This window comes from Heterocephalus glaber, unplaced genomic scaffold, assembly GCF_053883595.1.
Source record: "Heterocephalus glaber isolate CG9 unplaced genomic scaffold, H.glaber_assembly_v1.0 deba00001479, whole genome shotgun sequence".
Classification (NCBI taxonomy): domain Eukaryota; kingdom Metazoa; phylum Chordata; class Mammalia; order Rodentia; family Bathyergidae; genus Heterocephalus; species Heterocephalus glaber.
Window position 1 is genome coordinate 10,664,924 of NW_028258316.1, and position 14,400 is coordinate 10,679,323.

The window sequence follows — 14,400 nt, forward strand, 5'->3', positions numbered from 1 at the left end:
CTCACTCTGTAAGGACAAATCCATGGGCCCAGGACGCTGTGGGACTCGATGTTCCTGGTCTGACTCCCAGTTAGGAAGGACAGGGAGGGTGAGAGACGCCTGGAGCCCAGAATGTGTGGCGGGTGCAGGCACAGGGCCAGTCAGACACCATCTGAATCTCACTCTGCAGCCTCTGTTAAGTCTACAATGTCTTCCTCATCTGGAGGATGGGACAATGACCCCCGTCCAGGGGGCTGTTGTCAAGGCTCCACAAACTCCCAGCATGACCCAGTACACAACAGGCTGGCCTCAACTCAGGTTATCCTCTTGTCTCAGCCTCCTGAGTGCTTCAGTTACGGGCGTGTGCCACCAGGACTGGCTTGCTTGCTTTTTTTCTGGTTCACAATGAGCTTCCCCAACCCTGTGTGCACTGGGTCTCTCCACAGCTGGGGAGCTGCCTCTGACTTCCTAGTCCATGGGGTTGGGGGTGGCCAGGGGAGAAGCCAGCTCCTTCGATGCAGCTGGACCCGTGGGGTTGCGGCTCACCTGCACCTTCTTCAGAGCCACTGTCTTCCCATCCAGGAGGCAGGTGGCCTTGTAGACCTCACTGAACTGTCCTCGGCCGATCTTCTTCTCGATCTGGAAGTCGGCCAGCGAGCAGCGGAAAGTCAGGGTATTGAGATGCCTCTGTGAGGACAAGGGCATCGGTGACCAGAGGGCTGGATCCCAAGGCCTGGGCCAGGGCAACTGGGGACCTCAAGTACCCAGCGCCCCTCAACAGCATCCTCTAAGATGAAGCAGTGACTGTGCCTGGCAGCCCGGCATCAGAGCCTCCCCGGGGCTTTTCCCAGAGCCTCACCCTTCTCAACAACCCCGCCGAACGCCGGGAGAAGCAGGCAAGCTGCTCAGCTCCCCACCGCACTCTGGCATCCTCCGGATCATCCGATGACTCCTCCCCAGGCTGGCTCTGGGGCTCGGGGCCTGGCCACCCTGCTCATTCTCGGATCCCTGATACCAGGTCGGGTGGGGCCAGCCTCATGGGACAATGTCAGAGATGCAGGACGAAGCGTCAGGCTTGCCATGGTCCCCCAGCCCCACGGCCCTAACCCCAAGTTCCCCTCCTGGGGCAGCTGGTCTCCATCTCAGAGGAGAAACCGAGGCTCAGCTCTGCAGCCTTTCATCTTGAGCTTGTTCTTTGGAGAAACTGCCCCCACAAGGTGACAGGAAGAAACCAGAGACTTCACGGTGGCTGCAGGGCCAGCAGGGCCTCCACAGGGTGAGAGGAAAGGGCGGGGCTAATGCCAGGCCTGGGCGGGAGAAGAGGAGAGAGGACCCGAGCCTCTGTCTGCCGCACACTGCCTGCTAGCCGGAGGGGTCCTGGGAGGTCTACGCTTGACCCGTGGGGAAACTGAGGCCCGGAGAGGCCAGCCCTGCCTCGTTCTGGGCAGAGGCTCACCTACCCTCCTGCCACAGCCCCACTGTGGGGCAGGGGATCCCCGACAGTGGGGATGGTGTCCCCAGCACACAGACTAGGTCTTGTTGTCACCAGTCCCTTGTAGTGTGTAGAAACGCGTTAGCAGAGTGGGGTTGGGACAGGGTAGAAACACCAAGCACCCCACCAGGGTAGGGTGTTTGTCAACAAGCAGCAGACACTCCATTCCTTTGCCTTTCCCTCCTTTTTTTTTTTTTGATGGTGCTATATTGAACCCAGGGCCTTCCCACTAAGCTAACATCCCCAGCACTCCCCTTAAAATTTCTTTTTTGTTGTTGTTGATTTTGAGACAGGTCTCACTAAATCACTAAGTTGCCCAGGCTGGGCTTGAACTTGCAATCCTCCTGCCTCAGCCTCCCCAAGTTCTGGGATTTGATTATAGGTGTGCACCACTGTGCCCAGCTAAGCAGCTAAACTTTTAAAAGTGAAAATGTAGCTTCCAAATCTGGCCCCAAATCTGCTTCCAAAAGAATGAAAGACCCAGAGAGTGGGCTGGGTTCAGGAGCACCTCCGCCTCACACTCACACCTGGAACAAAGACCTTTGGATCAATGAGCCCTGAGAGGGGCGATCCTCCTGCCTCAACCTCTTAAATGCTGGGATTACAGGTGTGCACCACTACACCCGGCTACAGGAGATCTTCTGTACCACAATTCCCCTCCACACCCCTGAGCACCTGCCTAAGGGCAGCAAGCATTACTGAGCCCAGCCCTGCTCCACCCTGCAGGCTCCTCTGACCCGCCCCACTGCAATCCCCACTTCAGGAAACTGAAGCTTAAGAGGGGAGGCAGCAATCTCCTCTAGATCCCTCAGCACATGACGGCACAGCAGGGCTCTGACCCAGGACTGAGGGCTTGGGCACCTAAGCCCCTTGGCCTGCACAGGGTGCCCTCAAACCCAGGTCCTCCTCCACCTCTCCTCCAGCCCCCCACAGCGGGCCACTTTCCGCTCCACAGTGCTCCTTAAGCCCCTCCCGTGCCTGACCTTGGGCTTCTGCAGTAGGGGCCCCTTTCTAGGTCCCCGAAGTGTCCCCTGTGCCGCCACACAGTGCTCTGAGTGTTTGTTGAATGACACAGTGGGATGTGCTCCAACAGCCTGGCATCCAGTGGGACTCTGTCCAGGCCGCATCACCCCCTGGGCTGCACCTGAAGCCACGCCCTCAGAAAAAGCCAAGGCAGGGAGAGTTCTCAGCAGGAAGAGTTCTCACACTCATAAAAAATGATGACAAAATGTGATGCGTGAGATGTCAAGTGACTTAAATCTCCTAACAGCACAGAACCCAAGGCCATGAATCCAGATTCGTAAATAAGGATACTGAGGCGCACACACAGCTAGCTGCCAGTGGAGTGGGAAGACTTGAACTTCCCATCTGACTAGAGCTGCCTGGGCTCTTTGTGATAAGGGTTGGGGTCTGGGGTCCCTCTTCTCCCAGGCCTTAGTTTCCCACCTAGTACAGCACTTACAGGAAGTGACCTCCAAGGGTCCTTGCTCTGGGACACCAGGCTTTTCCCTGTGAGGAAAAGGAAGCTGCCTGGAGTCTCCAGCAATCACTGCCCAGTTCCCAGTTCTCCAGCTCCCGGGGCACTGGGAGACCCTTGGCCAGGGCTGGGCTGCAACTGAGCATCTGCATATGGATGACTGGGATTTGCATTTCCTGTCACAACCCATTCTGCTTAATGAGAGGAAGGGCGTTCTGGAGCTCACAGCTTGGGTAGCTGCACAGTCTGAGGCTCTGGAGGCCACCACTGCCTGAAAAGGCTTGGGATGGGGGCCCTGTCCCGACTGGCCCAAGCCCTGGTCTAACTGATAGAGAAGAAAGGGCACACGGCCTTCCCACCCTCGAGGCCAGGCCTGCCAGTTGCGTCCTGCTGCAAGCATCACACTTGCCCCTGCAGCTGAGTGACCCAGACCAGGCATCAGTTCAGGGGACAGGAAGAGTGGCTCTAGGATTCCCCGGAGGATTCCAGATGGTGCAGCTGATGAGTCTTGGGGCTCTAAATTGCTGGGTGACTGGGGGCTGCTCCAGAAAAGCTCACACCACAATGACAGAGTGACCAAGGAAGGGTCATTGTTAACTGATGGGCTTTCAGAAACCAGTCACCTCTTGCTTACTGTCCCCTGCTTTGTTGAGAGCCCCTGCTGGCTCCTGCTGACAAACACACCCTCAGGGCACAGCTGGCAGAGGGGCAACACCGACATGGCTCTTCGAGCTGAGACCCTGACTCCGGGGTGGCAGGTGTGGGTTCGGATCTCGGGCTGACACTTCCAGGCTGAGGGCGAGTCCTTCTCAGCTTGGTCTCCTCTTGTGGTCCCCAGGGAGTAAATACGCTAATGAAGAAAGGACCTCAGGCCTGCCACAGAGGAGAGGTGACATGTGAGTTATTACTGCGGCTATTACTGCTGGTGTTGCTACATCTACAGAATAAAGCCAATGACAGCCGCTACTTCTGAGGGGCTGGGAAAGAGCCGAGATAGGGCTGGTCTGGCCCAGGGGACAAGTATGGGGGCTCCTAGCTATAGTTATAATCAGTACCACCAAGCTGGCTGTGGTGCACACCTGTGATCCGAGCACCCTGGGGAGGCTGAGGCAGGAGGATTGAAAGCTCAAGCCCAGGCTGGGCAACTAGGTCTTAGTGAGAGCTTGTCTCAAAAAATTAAAAAAGAGGCTAGGTGTGTAGCTCAGTGCAACAGCCCTGGGCTCAGTCCTCAGTACAGCAAAGACCCACAGAGGTTCTGCTGACCTGGGGCTAGCAGGGACCTCAGGGCTTCGAAGGTGGCTTCCCCCAGGACAAACAGCAGCTGCCTGGGCTTCCCTCGGGGCTGACTGCAGGCTGCTCACAGGGACTAGGCCACGCAGCCACTTCTGACTCCTGGTGATCCTGCCCCAGTGTGCTGAGTCCCTCAGTTCTCCCTGCACAGAGGAGCTAAGCCTAGGGGTCAGGAGCGGAAGACAGGGTCAGTGGCCGCACACTGTCTGACCCTGCTCTGCTGTCTGTCACCATGGGCCAAGGAGGAGGCGGAGCTGCAGGAGGACATCTAGATCTGAGAGGACAGCAGAGACAATGACCTGAACAGCAGCAGGAGCCTGGAGAATGGGTGTCAAGGACAGCTGAGGTCCTGAGTCACCTCTGCCCCCACTTGCACCTTCCCTGGAAATGCTGCCCGCTTTCTCAGGCTGAGGAGAAAACGGCAGGCCAGGTGGGGCTGGGGCTGGACACCATAGGACGCTCCCACCTAGACAGCTCTGAGAAACCCGGCCCTGTCTCCAAGTCAGATCAAACCAGGCCACAAACACCCCTCACCTTTACTAATTTGAGTTTAAAATGTTTGAACCACAATAAGCCTCAGCCATCGACAAATCCTTTTGAAAAAAAAAAAGGAGCATAAAATTACATGTAAAAAGAATAAGAATACATTCGCCCAATTAATTTTCTGAAATCTCATTAAAAAATTTACCCTGACTAAGTCAGACTTCTGACCTGAATTTTAATCATCTTTACACTGGATGGGTCTTTTTTCCCTGATATTTGCAATGCATCATTAATTTTAAGGCAACCGTTTCTATGATTTTAAAAAGCACATTTCATCAGAATGACATTTCCTGTAAACGAATTTCACCTTTAAAGACAGCTGACACCGCGTATCGGGAACTCTTAATGGATTCGGGGTGTGTGAATATACAGAGATGCATTTTAAATCTGCCTTGCACAAACGAAGGGCAGGATTTACAGAGAGTCTGCGTTGTCGGATGCCTTCGGAGGCCAGCCCTGCTTGGTTCCTCATGATCTGGCTAATTTCAATCCAAGTTCCAAGATTCCCTCTCCAAGACCTAGCAACACAGGGACCTGGGCTGAATCCTGACTCTGTCCCTCAGTTGAAAATAGTAGGTCACTCATCTGAGTGTCCTGCCCTGCAGAGTGAAGTCCGGGATGGGACCTAGTTCTCTGAGCTGGGAGGGCACTGGAATAAGTGAGGGGCACCAGGCTGGCAATGCAATCCGCATCACCATTATTCCAACTTGGAAGTCTACACCGGGTGCCCTCTGAGGGCCCATCGGCTCCTGGAAGCAGAAAGCCATTTGGCCCAGATGCCAATGGCAAACTGAAATGGGCCTAACCTGCAGGGGCTCCCCCAGGACAACCCCCTTTGCCAAGTGAAACCCACAAGGAGCTCCCCATTCACTGCAACTTGATCTTGAATGATACAGCATTGGTTGAGGTCTTTCACAGAGACTGCCCATCCTTCTATCTTCTCCCAGCTGGGGTGTATCTAACCTGGCTGGCCTTGTACCTTTGGCCCTGGGGTTTACAACTGTTTTCTTTCCTTTAGAATATTCTCCTCTCCCTGTCTCATTCCAAACTCCTGATCATCCTTTGGGCAGAACCAGCCACCCGTGATAGGTAACCTTAATCATCAATGCGACAGGATTGAGAGACTCCTGGAGAGGGACAAGATCACAGGGCTTTGTGCTCATCAGTAGATTAATCCACTCATGTTCACAGCTGGGTGTGCTGCTAGGAGGGGCCCTGCTGAGGAAGGTGTGCCTTTGGAGGGTGTATCTTTTTGGGCACGTTTCCCCTGTGCTCTGCTCTACCATGACTTTCTGCCACAATGTTTATACTTTGGAGCCTGCCAACCATGGACTGAACTCCCTGAAACTGTGAGCCAACATTAAACCTCTCCTCCCTTAGGTTGTGGGTATCAGGTACCATGACTCAACCATGGAAACTAACACACCGCCTATTCTCTGGGTTTCTCAGCACCCTCTCAGAGGGCTGCTACCTCAGCACAGTCTTCATCTATTTACACATGGGGGCCCCCAATAGACTGAGCTCCTTACTGCAGGTACCAGGCACCAGGTAAATCCCCCAGGAAAAAGGAAAAAGACACTTGCTGAATTTGAACCATTAGCAAACACTCTTGAATTTAATGGCCACTAATATTTGGTCATTAAACTTTATGCAAGCACCAGTATTTTTTGGGAAGAGTTTCCCGGATTTTGGTCTGTGCAGTGCTTACAGCTACCCCCACTCCTCTCTCCAAATAGAACGGAGCATGGCCAGTCTCGAGCAGGTTTCCAAAGACTTTCCAGATGGAAGACACATTAGCGAGGGCTTCTCAGACAAGAACACCTTTCCCCTTCTTGGAAATTCATGTGTTCTCTTGGGTCAGCCAAGCCTTGTAGTTCATTCCTGATGAGAACACTCTGTGCAAACTGGTCAAATCACGAAGCCTGGGCACTTTATGCCCCTTTCTCAATTCCTTGCATGCATTCATTAGAAACCCCAATAAAAAAGGCATGTCCCGTTTTGCTAAGGGTGCATGGATTTCACATACAACTCTGCCAAGTTCAGCAAATCTATTTTCACGTGCTAATGCTCTTGAGCTAGAAGCCTTCCTGAAGTGAACAAGCAACCAGCCTTGGCCCTAGAAGGTTAACAAAAACCACAGCTGGAGTGTTTGCAGTTTACAATCTTTCTGTATGGAAGGTATTGCCCAGCTCTGAGATTTTTAGCTGTGAACACTACAATGACTTTTTTAAATATAAAAATAAGACTCGTGACATATTGTTTCCTCAACACCTGCAATGTTCGGAGCCACGTTGGTTGTTTAAAGTTTATCATCTCACTTAGTCTTCACAGCTATCTCATGAGGGAGATACAATTATGATCCCAATTTACACATGAGGAAACTGAGGCTCAGGGAGGTCATTTACTCCATGTCACCTGACTGGTGAGGGGATGGAGTTGAGAAGGGAACCCAGCCTGGCCCACATCAAGGCAATTCAAAGTGTTTTCATCCTACAAGAGGCAATATTCGGCTGGGACGTCTACCCAGATATGGTTTAAACAGCAGGGCTTCAGGACAGGAGAAGAGAAAGACCTGACTGCCCTCCACCACCCAGACCTAGAGTGGGTGCAGCCCAGATGCCGACCAGATGCTGGTGAGGCCGGCGCCATCTTCACTGGGCAGCACTGCCCAGAGCAGCCCAGCGTTGAGGGATCGGATCTAATTACACTTAACTGTGTCATTACCCACTCCAACATGTGCGCAGGATGCCGGGGACATGGCCACCACCATGGCCCACTGCCTCCCGGCCTTGGCACAATAATTACGGGGCCCTCTCCTCTGCCAAATGAGGCTGTAATTAACCATAATTGCTCAAAATGCAACTGGCTGATTCTGGGAGATTAATCAAGGGGGATTCGATTGTTGGTGAATGACTTAGTATGACAAATCACTACATAGCTCGCCGCCTCCCACTATTGGCTCCAGGGCCCGGTGGACTCCTCTGCTTCCAAGGACCGCATCCCCCTGCATTCCAGTCAGTAACAGGCAAGGAGAGTAAGAAGAATATAGGTATCCGTGGGCTCTCTGCATGTTCGTGGGCACACACACAAGCACATGCAGTGTCCTCTGGATCATGTGTTGCCTTTTCCCTTAGGTTGATGCAGCTGTGTGTGCCATGGAGCATGGCACGCTGAGAGTATAAGCACAGGAAAAGGAATTCAGACCCACCTGCCTCCTTGGCCAGCTACCTTTGTGCAATGTATAACCTGTACAACTGTCCACAGCAACCCTTAAGTCCTCCAGTAAGAACTAGGAAGTGAGAGGCTGTAGTAAGTCTTCCACGTTCCAGGAATATGGCTGACTCTGTTTTCCCCCTGGTTTAGGTCTCACAGCCTTAGAACAAAAAGTCAAACCCAGACAAGAACTCGTCATCATTCCAGGCTGCTCACAGGCCTCCGAGGATCTGGCCCCCAGCCAACATGTCCAACCTGTCCTGTTGGCTTTTGCCTGCCACTCCCTTGAGAAACCTCTCTGGCCCCCAAGTGTGGGTCAGGTGCCTTGCGGGAGGCTCCAGGGATCCCCAAGTTTCTTCTGCTGGTTTCTTATCTTTTCCGTGAGGCTGGGTCCAGTAGAAAGGAGGCAGACCCGAGCCAGGCGCCCAGCAGGAGTGACCATGGCTGTGCCCGAGGCACTCACACAGGAGCAGCAGCAGCAGCTTGAGGCTTGGAGCAGAAGTTGGCGGGGCACAGTGGTTCTGAAACCCAGAAGCCAGTGCCACAAAGGCTCCCCATGGCTGCCTGGAGCCCCCCAGGACCTGTGGCAAAGGCGGAAGGTACAAGGAGACCCTGGTATCCAGAAGCTGTTGTTCCAGACAAGAGGTGGAAGGGGAGTTGGACACAGTTCCAACCAGGAGTTCCAGGAGGCATAAGATGGAACTTTCTACCCATTCCCTGCATTCCACACTGTACACGGTGCCCTGATATCTCCTAGAGAAAGCGGTTCCACTTGTGAGGGCACTGTCCAGGGGTGGGGCGGCCTGCATCTCAGCTGAGTCTGGCACAGAACGGTTTCTCTGGGTTTGCTGAATTAAGTAAAGGGCTCGCTACACTGGCTAGTGAGCTGCCCATCACCAGAAGCATTCAAGAAAAGGTCCTGTCTAGAGTGCTGAGGGGCTTCCTCCGGGGCCCATAGCATGAGTGGGGTTGCCTTGTTCCTTGGAGGCTCTGCAGTCCACTGCAGACAGCAAAAGGCTTACCTGTGAGTCAGGAGGGTGCGCAGGCCCCGGAGTGTGGCAGAGGCTGTTCGGGCTCCCTCCGTGGGGCATGTGGCTGGGCTGGCCCGCCATCCTGCATGCCAGCTCACGAGGGCTTGGGCTGCAACAGAAAACAGGTCTGGTCACTTCCTCCTTGGGCAGAAGGACTCAACACCCCATGGGACACACTTTCCTTCCATTCTGCCATCAGCCAGGGGGCTGGGATTATCCCTGACGGAAAGGGGAAACTGAGGTTCCCAGCAGGGAGCATTCGACTAGCAGTGCCTGGGCCAGCAAGGAAGGCGCCAGACTCAATCCGACATTTGCCAGGCGCCAAAGCCACGAGTTGGGGGTGGCGTTTGGTCCCCCTGTCCGCCATCATCACTTTTACATAAGCCCAGGCTGGAGGGAGAGAGAACTGAGTCAGACTCCGGCAGCAGCTGCAGGAAGGACCCTGTGTCCCCGTTTCCCGGTCCTGCTCAGGGCCAGAGGCCTCTGCACAAAGAAGCAGCTGCTCAGCCTTGGGGCTGGAGCTGCCCAGAGAGTCAAGGGTGCTGTTTAGTAGTTGCCACAGAAACTGCAGCAGCTGTCCCTGATGAAGCACCTACTAGGTACCTGAGCCAGAGGGCACCCCATTCTTCCCAGTGTCACACCTACTCCTGGAGACAGAGGAGCCTCTGGCCTCCTCCATCAGACAAGCACTTCCGGAAGTTTAGGCACAGAACCTGCAGGGCCGAGGGCAGGGGTCCCAGCCATCCCATGTCCTCCACCTGGGAGACACCTGCCTCCACTCACACGCTCTTCTCAGCCCTTCCATGGGCCGTGGCTGGGCCCGGGCTCCCACAGTGTGCACAGACGGCAGGCAGGTGGGGCTCCTGCGTCCGACTGCACTACCTCCACAAGCCCTGCCCTGATGTCCCACGCCTGCACCCCCAGGAAGCCAGAAGTCCCAGGACAAAGGGGCTCCTCAGCACCTAATGCCTGAGGGGAGCACAGGGGAGCCAGGACCCCTGATGGGACCAGAGATGGCAGCCTTGCCTGACCTCTTCTTGTGCCTTCCTAGTGCTCCTGGAAGCCAGCCCTAATGAATCCCTGCCCCAGGAGCTCTGGCTCCAGGTCGGCTTCTGGAGAACCCAACCTAAGAATTCATCTGTGTTAGCCTGTTTTTCGTTCCCCTAACAAGATAACAAGATACCTGAGGCAGGAGGTCAGCCAGCCAGCCTTCCTTCCTTCCTTCCTTCCTTCCTTCCTTCCTTCATGCTAGGGGTTGAATCCAGGGCCTTTTGCACTGAGCTATATCCCCAGCCCCACTTAAAAAATTTAAGACAAGGTCTTGCTAAGTTGCCCAGGTTGGGCTTGAATTGTGATCCTCCTGCCTCAGCCTCCCTGAGCACCGGGATACACTACCACACCGGGCAGGTTGGATGCATTTCTAAAGAAAAGAGTTTTATTCAGCTCACAGTTTTGGAGGTTCAGGGCCTGGCACTGGATGGGCTCAGCTCCCGTGGGGCCCCATGGTGCAGGACAGTACAGTGAGGAAGGGGGACACATGGCTAGACAAGAAACCAGACAGCAATTTGAGGGTCAGACCTGGGCTTTTACAGTAACTCAATCCCTTGAGAACTAACTCAGACCCCCCAGAAACACCTTAATCCCTTCAAAGGCCATCCCCAATGATGAAGAGCCTCATGGGGCTCCACCTCTTTAAGTCCCGCTGCCTCTCAGAAGCAGACTGCTACTCTGGGATCGTGCTCCCATGTGTAGGGACCCCAAGCCACACCCCCTGGTGCATGTCCTCAGAGACTGGGTCATTGCCTGGTCACCTGCACCCCAGCCACCCCACCACCCATCCCAGTGGGTCACAGGCCTGCTGTGTGCCTGGATGGAGACCACCACTCCCCCTGCAGTCTGACCCCGACACCCAGGGATGACTGTGACTTCTGCGTGGCAAAGGATGTCCACCAGCCAACCCCGAGTCAACCGCTGAGCAGGACCTTTGGGCTTCCCAGCTCCCAATAACTTGCACCCAGCACCAATGCTGGATAAAACTGTACTCTGTCACACAACACAGAGGGCAGGAGGTGAGGCCACCAGGGGACGGCATCGATGACAAAAGCACCTGACTTGCAGATGCAGGGGGCCCTGGCAGGCCGTCTGCAGTGCAAGGGTCATCTCCTGCCGAGCATGCCTGGGAGGTCTCCTGCTCATGATGCTGACCAATGTGGAAAGGCTCTTTGGCATGGCTCATCTTGCTCGGCATAGATACACAGGCAGATGCCTGGTCTCTGTGCACGCAGTGCAATTTCAGATTGGCATCACGAGGTGGGCATCGTGGGGTGTGCCTGCCCTTTAGGGGCCTCACATGTCCCCACACCCCTGCCTCTGCCACCTGCAAGCCTGTCTCCCACCAGGCCGGCGCTCTCCCTGCCAAGCCCCCAAAGCAGATGGGACAAGGTGCCCTCAGCATTTTTCTGCCATCTGGCTGAGCCCAGCAGCGGAGCACACACCCCCAGGGTGACACAGCGGCGAAGGAGCAGGGGGTACACAAAGCCCCAGGATAAACAGATAAACACCGTGCATCATCCTCAGGCACTGCTGTGACTCTGAGGGGCAAAGTGTGTGACAACAAACCGGGTAGGAGTGGGAGCAGAATGTAAAATGCGCATGAATTTGAAGATGAAACCGGAGACTCCTGTGGGCTCGACAGCTGCTGTGGGCTGTACCCCCAGACCCCTCCGGGTGACATGTTCACCGTCCTCTGCCCTTAGGGAGGCCTCTGGGGAAAGGTGGAGAGCTGTCCTGGGGAGAAGGTTCCTTCTCTATCTCAGGAGTCTCCAGGATCGGCCCACACCACCCCATCCAGGCCCACACATGTGATCGCTCACCTGCCCCTGGGTCCCCTGCCCCGAGCTTCCCACAGGCTGGAAACCAGCAGCGTCTGCCCCTGCATTCCCCTTCCCTCATCTGTCCTCCCTCCCTCACTCAGGCCCAGTTCCAAGAGCTTCAAGTGGGCCTAGGTTTGACTCTCTGTCCAATCACTGCCCAGCTGGGGCTTTCCAGATCCCCCAGGAGAAACCTGGCAGGTGTTTGCAAGTGTCATCTGGTGGTGACAGTACCCTCTGACAGCTGCACTCTCAGGAGCTCACCACGGCCACTGCAAGGGACCAGCCACCCCAGAAACAGAAATGGTCGTGACAATGATAGCAAACAAGTGCTGAGCCCTTATCATGCTGGCCCTGGTCCGAGCACTTCACCCCAAGAGCCTTGACACCCCCAAGAGACAGGGTCTGGTGCTGGCCTGTGTTACAGCTGAGGAAACGGAGGCACAAGGAGGTTAAAGGTCTCCCTGGACGACCTGGATGACAGGTAGTAGGGCCAGGACCCTGTCCTTTTATGCAGTGCCGGGTGTCAATCCTGGGCCTCACATATGCAGGAACGTGCTCCACCCAAGCTACACTCCAGCCCCAAGACTTGAACTTGCACCTGTCTGAAGCCACCACACTGCACCCCCTGCATCAATCGTCACCTTCCTATTCAGCTGGCTCCTCACAGAATGAGCCCTCTCTCCACTCAGACATGGGATCACACTGATGCCAAGGCGAGGGCCTGCAAGGAGCCTCCATGGACAGAAGCCTCCAGAGACCTCGCCCCCTGACACCACACTCAGCTGCTGTCCACACCACCTTTGCTGTCAACCCCTGGGCTTTGGTAAGCCACTGTGCAGAACCAAATGGCCCCTGCTGTACTATGCGGGGGTGAGGGGAAGGAGGGAGGAAAGACCCCTTTGTGTAGCCCATGTCCTTCCTGTTCATCCTCAGGGCTGTTCACAGACCCATTTTACAGGCAGGAAGCTGAGGACCCAAAAGGGGAGGTTCAAAACCATTTGGCTAGGAAGCTGTAGAGGGATTCAGACTCAGATCTCTCTGACTCCAAGGACTCCTCGCATTCCAAGTGCTCTGCTGCCTCTTGGACTCTTCTGAGTGTAAAATCAAAGGGAATTAGCATTCCGCTTATTCCACCCCAGCGGAAATCCAAGCTCCTTAATGCCAGAAATTGCTATCAGAAACCCCTTCTTAGGGGGCTCGAATGTGGGAAGACCACGACAAAGGGCACTTGGAGGGACAAGACTTGGGAAGCAGGGAGAAGACTCACAGCACATGCGTGCAGGCACCTCCGAGTAACACGAGGAGCCGCCGGTCCCCAGATCCCAGGGCTCCTGCCAAACTGCAGAACAATGAGGCAGTAGCTGCCAAGCCCAAATCAGGGGCCAAAAATCCATGGAATGCAAGACCCAGAGCCACAGGCCACACTGAATACCACCTCAAAGAGAGCCTTTCTTCTGCTTGGAGCCAGGGCCCTACACTCCCAAAGGCTCTGTAGATGTACAGTGTGTCCTCCCAGCCCAGGTTCCGGGCTTTCTTGTGCACGGCAACAATACGCTGCCATGTGCTGCTGTCTCCTGGGGGCCTAGGACTGGACCAGGAGCAGCCTGGGGTTTAAGAGATCAGCTCAGGAGCCAGACTGCCTTGGTTCAAACGCAGGTCCAGTTCCTTCTAGGCACACAGAGAAAACGGGCCTCAAAGTAAGATCAGCCTCGTAATAGTAACAACAGAGCCTGGTACCTGGAAGGGCCGCTGGAGGCTCTGGTACCCGCGGCATTGTTTGTGCTAACATTGAACAGAGAAGTGACCTCCTCCACGTGACAGTCATGGAAACTGAGGCTCAGAAGGGGCAGGCCTTGCCCTGGGCCATGCAGTTGGTGAGTGCCAAGGAAGGGCCGGTGGGCCCCAAGTCACGGATTCCCAGGCCACCCTGCGTGTCCTCATGGCCACAGAGGCTCCGCTCAACTCCCTGGAAGGGATGGGCTGCGGCACAGGCCTGGGCTCAGAGGCTCCAAGCACCTTTCCCACCAAGACTGTCGCCCGGCCCTGGCCTCCCAATTTCTAGAAACTTCATCTAGGGGGACGTGCTACCTTTGCCTCCCACCAAACAGCGCCCCTCATGGCGGCTGATGGCTCCCCAGGCCCTCCCGTGAAAGATGGTGCAAGGCACAGGAGGGCTCCAGCCAAGGACCTGCCTGGAGCAGATGCAAAGGCCTAAGTGTGCAAGGGCGTGTGGGTGCACGTCCCCGTGGCGGCGTCAGTGCATGGCCTGCCTGCTGTCTTCTGCACTCACACGCACACACATGCACAGCCAGGGTCCGTGACGTGCACAGGCTTCGAGCCCACGACATCCCCACGCTGTCCTTCAAGGCTGGGTGGAGGTGGCCAAGGCCCAGGAGAACCACACAGATGGCCCTGGAGGAGGCTGTGGCCGGACGCTGTTCTCCATGCAGTTTCCCTGAGAAAGGCGCTGATTTAGCCCCCAGCCTCCCACTCCTACTCGAG

The 14,400-nt window shown here is 55.5% G+C and overlaps 1 protein-coding gene across 5 annotated transcripts in view; it reads right to left on the reverse strand.

Annotated features, from left to right (window-relative positions):
• Positions 1 to 14,400, reverse strand: part of Nek6 (NIMA related kinase 6) — a 69,025-nt gene that overhangs the window by 22,524 nt on the left and 32,101 nt on the right. For all 5 annotated transcript variants that reach the window (XM_087183219.1, XM_004849399.4, XM_087183221.1 and 2 more), the window contains exons 2-3: positions 9,017 to 9,134; positions 526 to 666 (exon numbers count right to left, since the gene is read on the reverse strand). In XM_087183219.1, coding sequence (XP_087039345.1) covers positions 526 to 666; positions 9,017 to 9,106 — 231 coding nt within the window. In that variant the 5' untranslated portion in view covers positions 9,107 to 9,134. The remainder of the gene's footprint in view (positions 1 to 525; positions 667 to 9,016; positions 9,135 to 14,400) is intronic.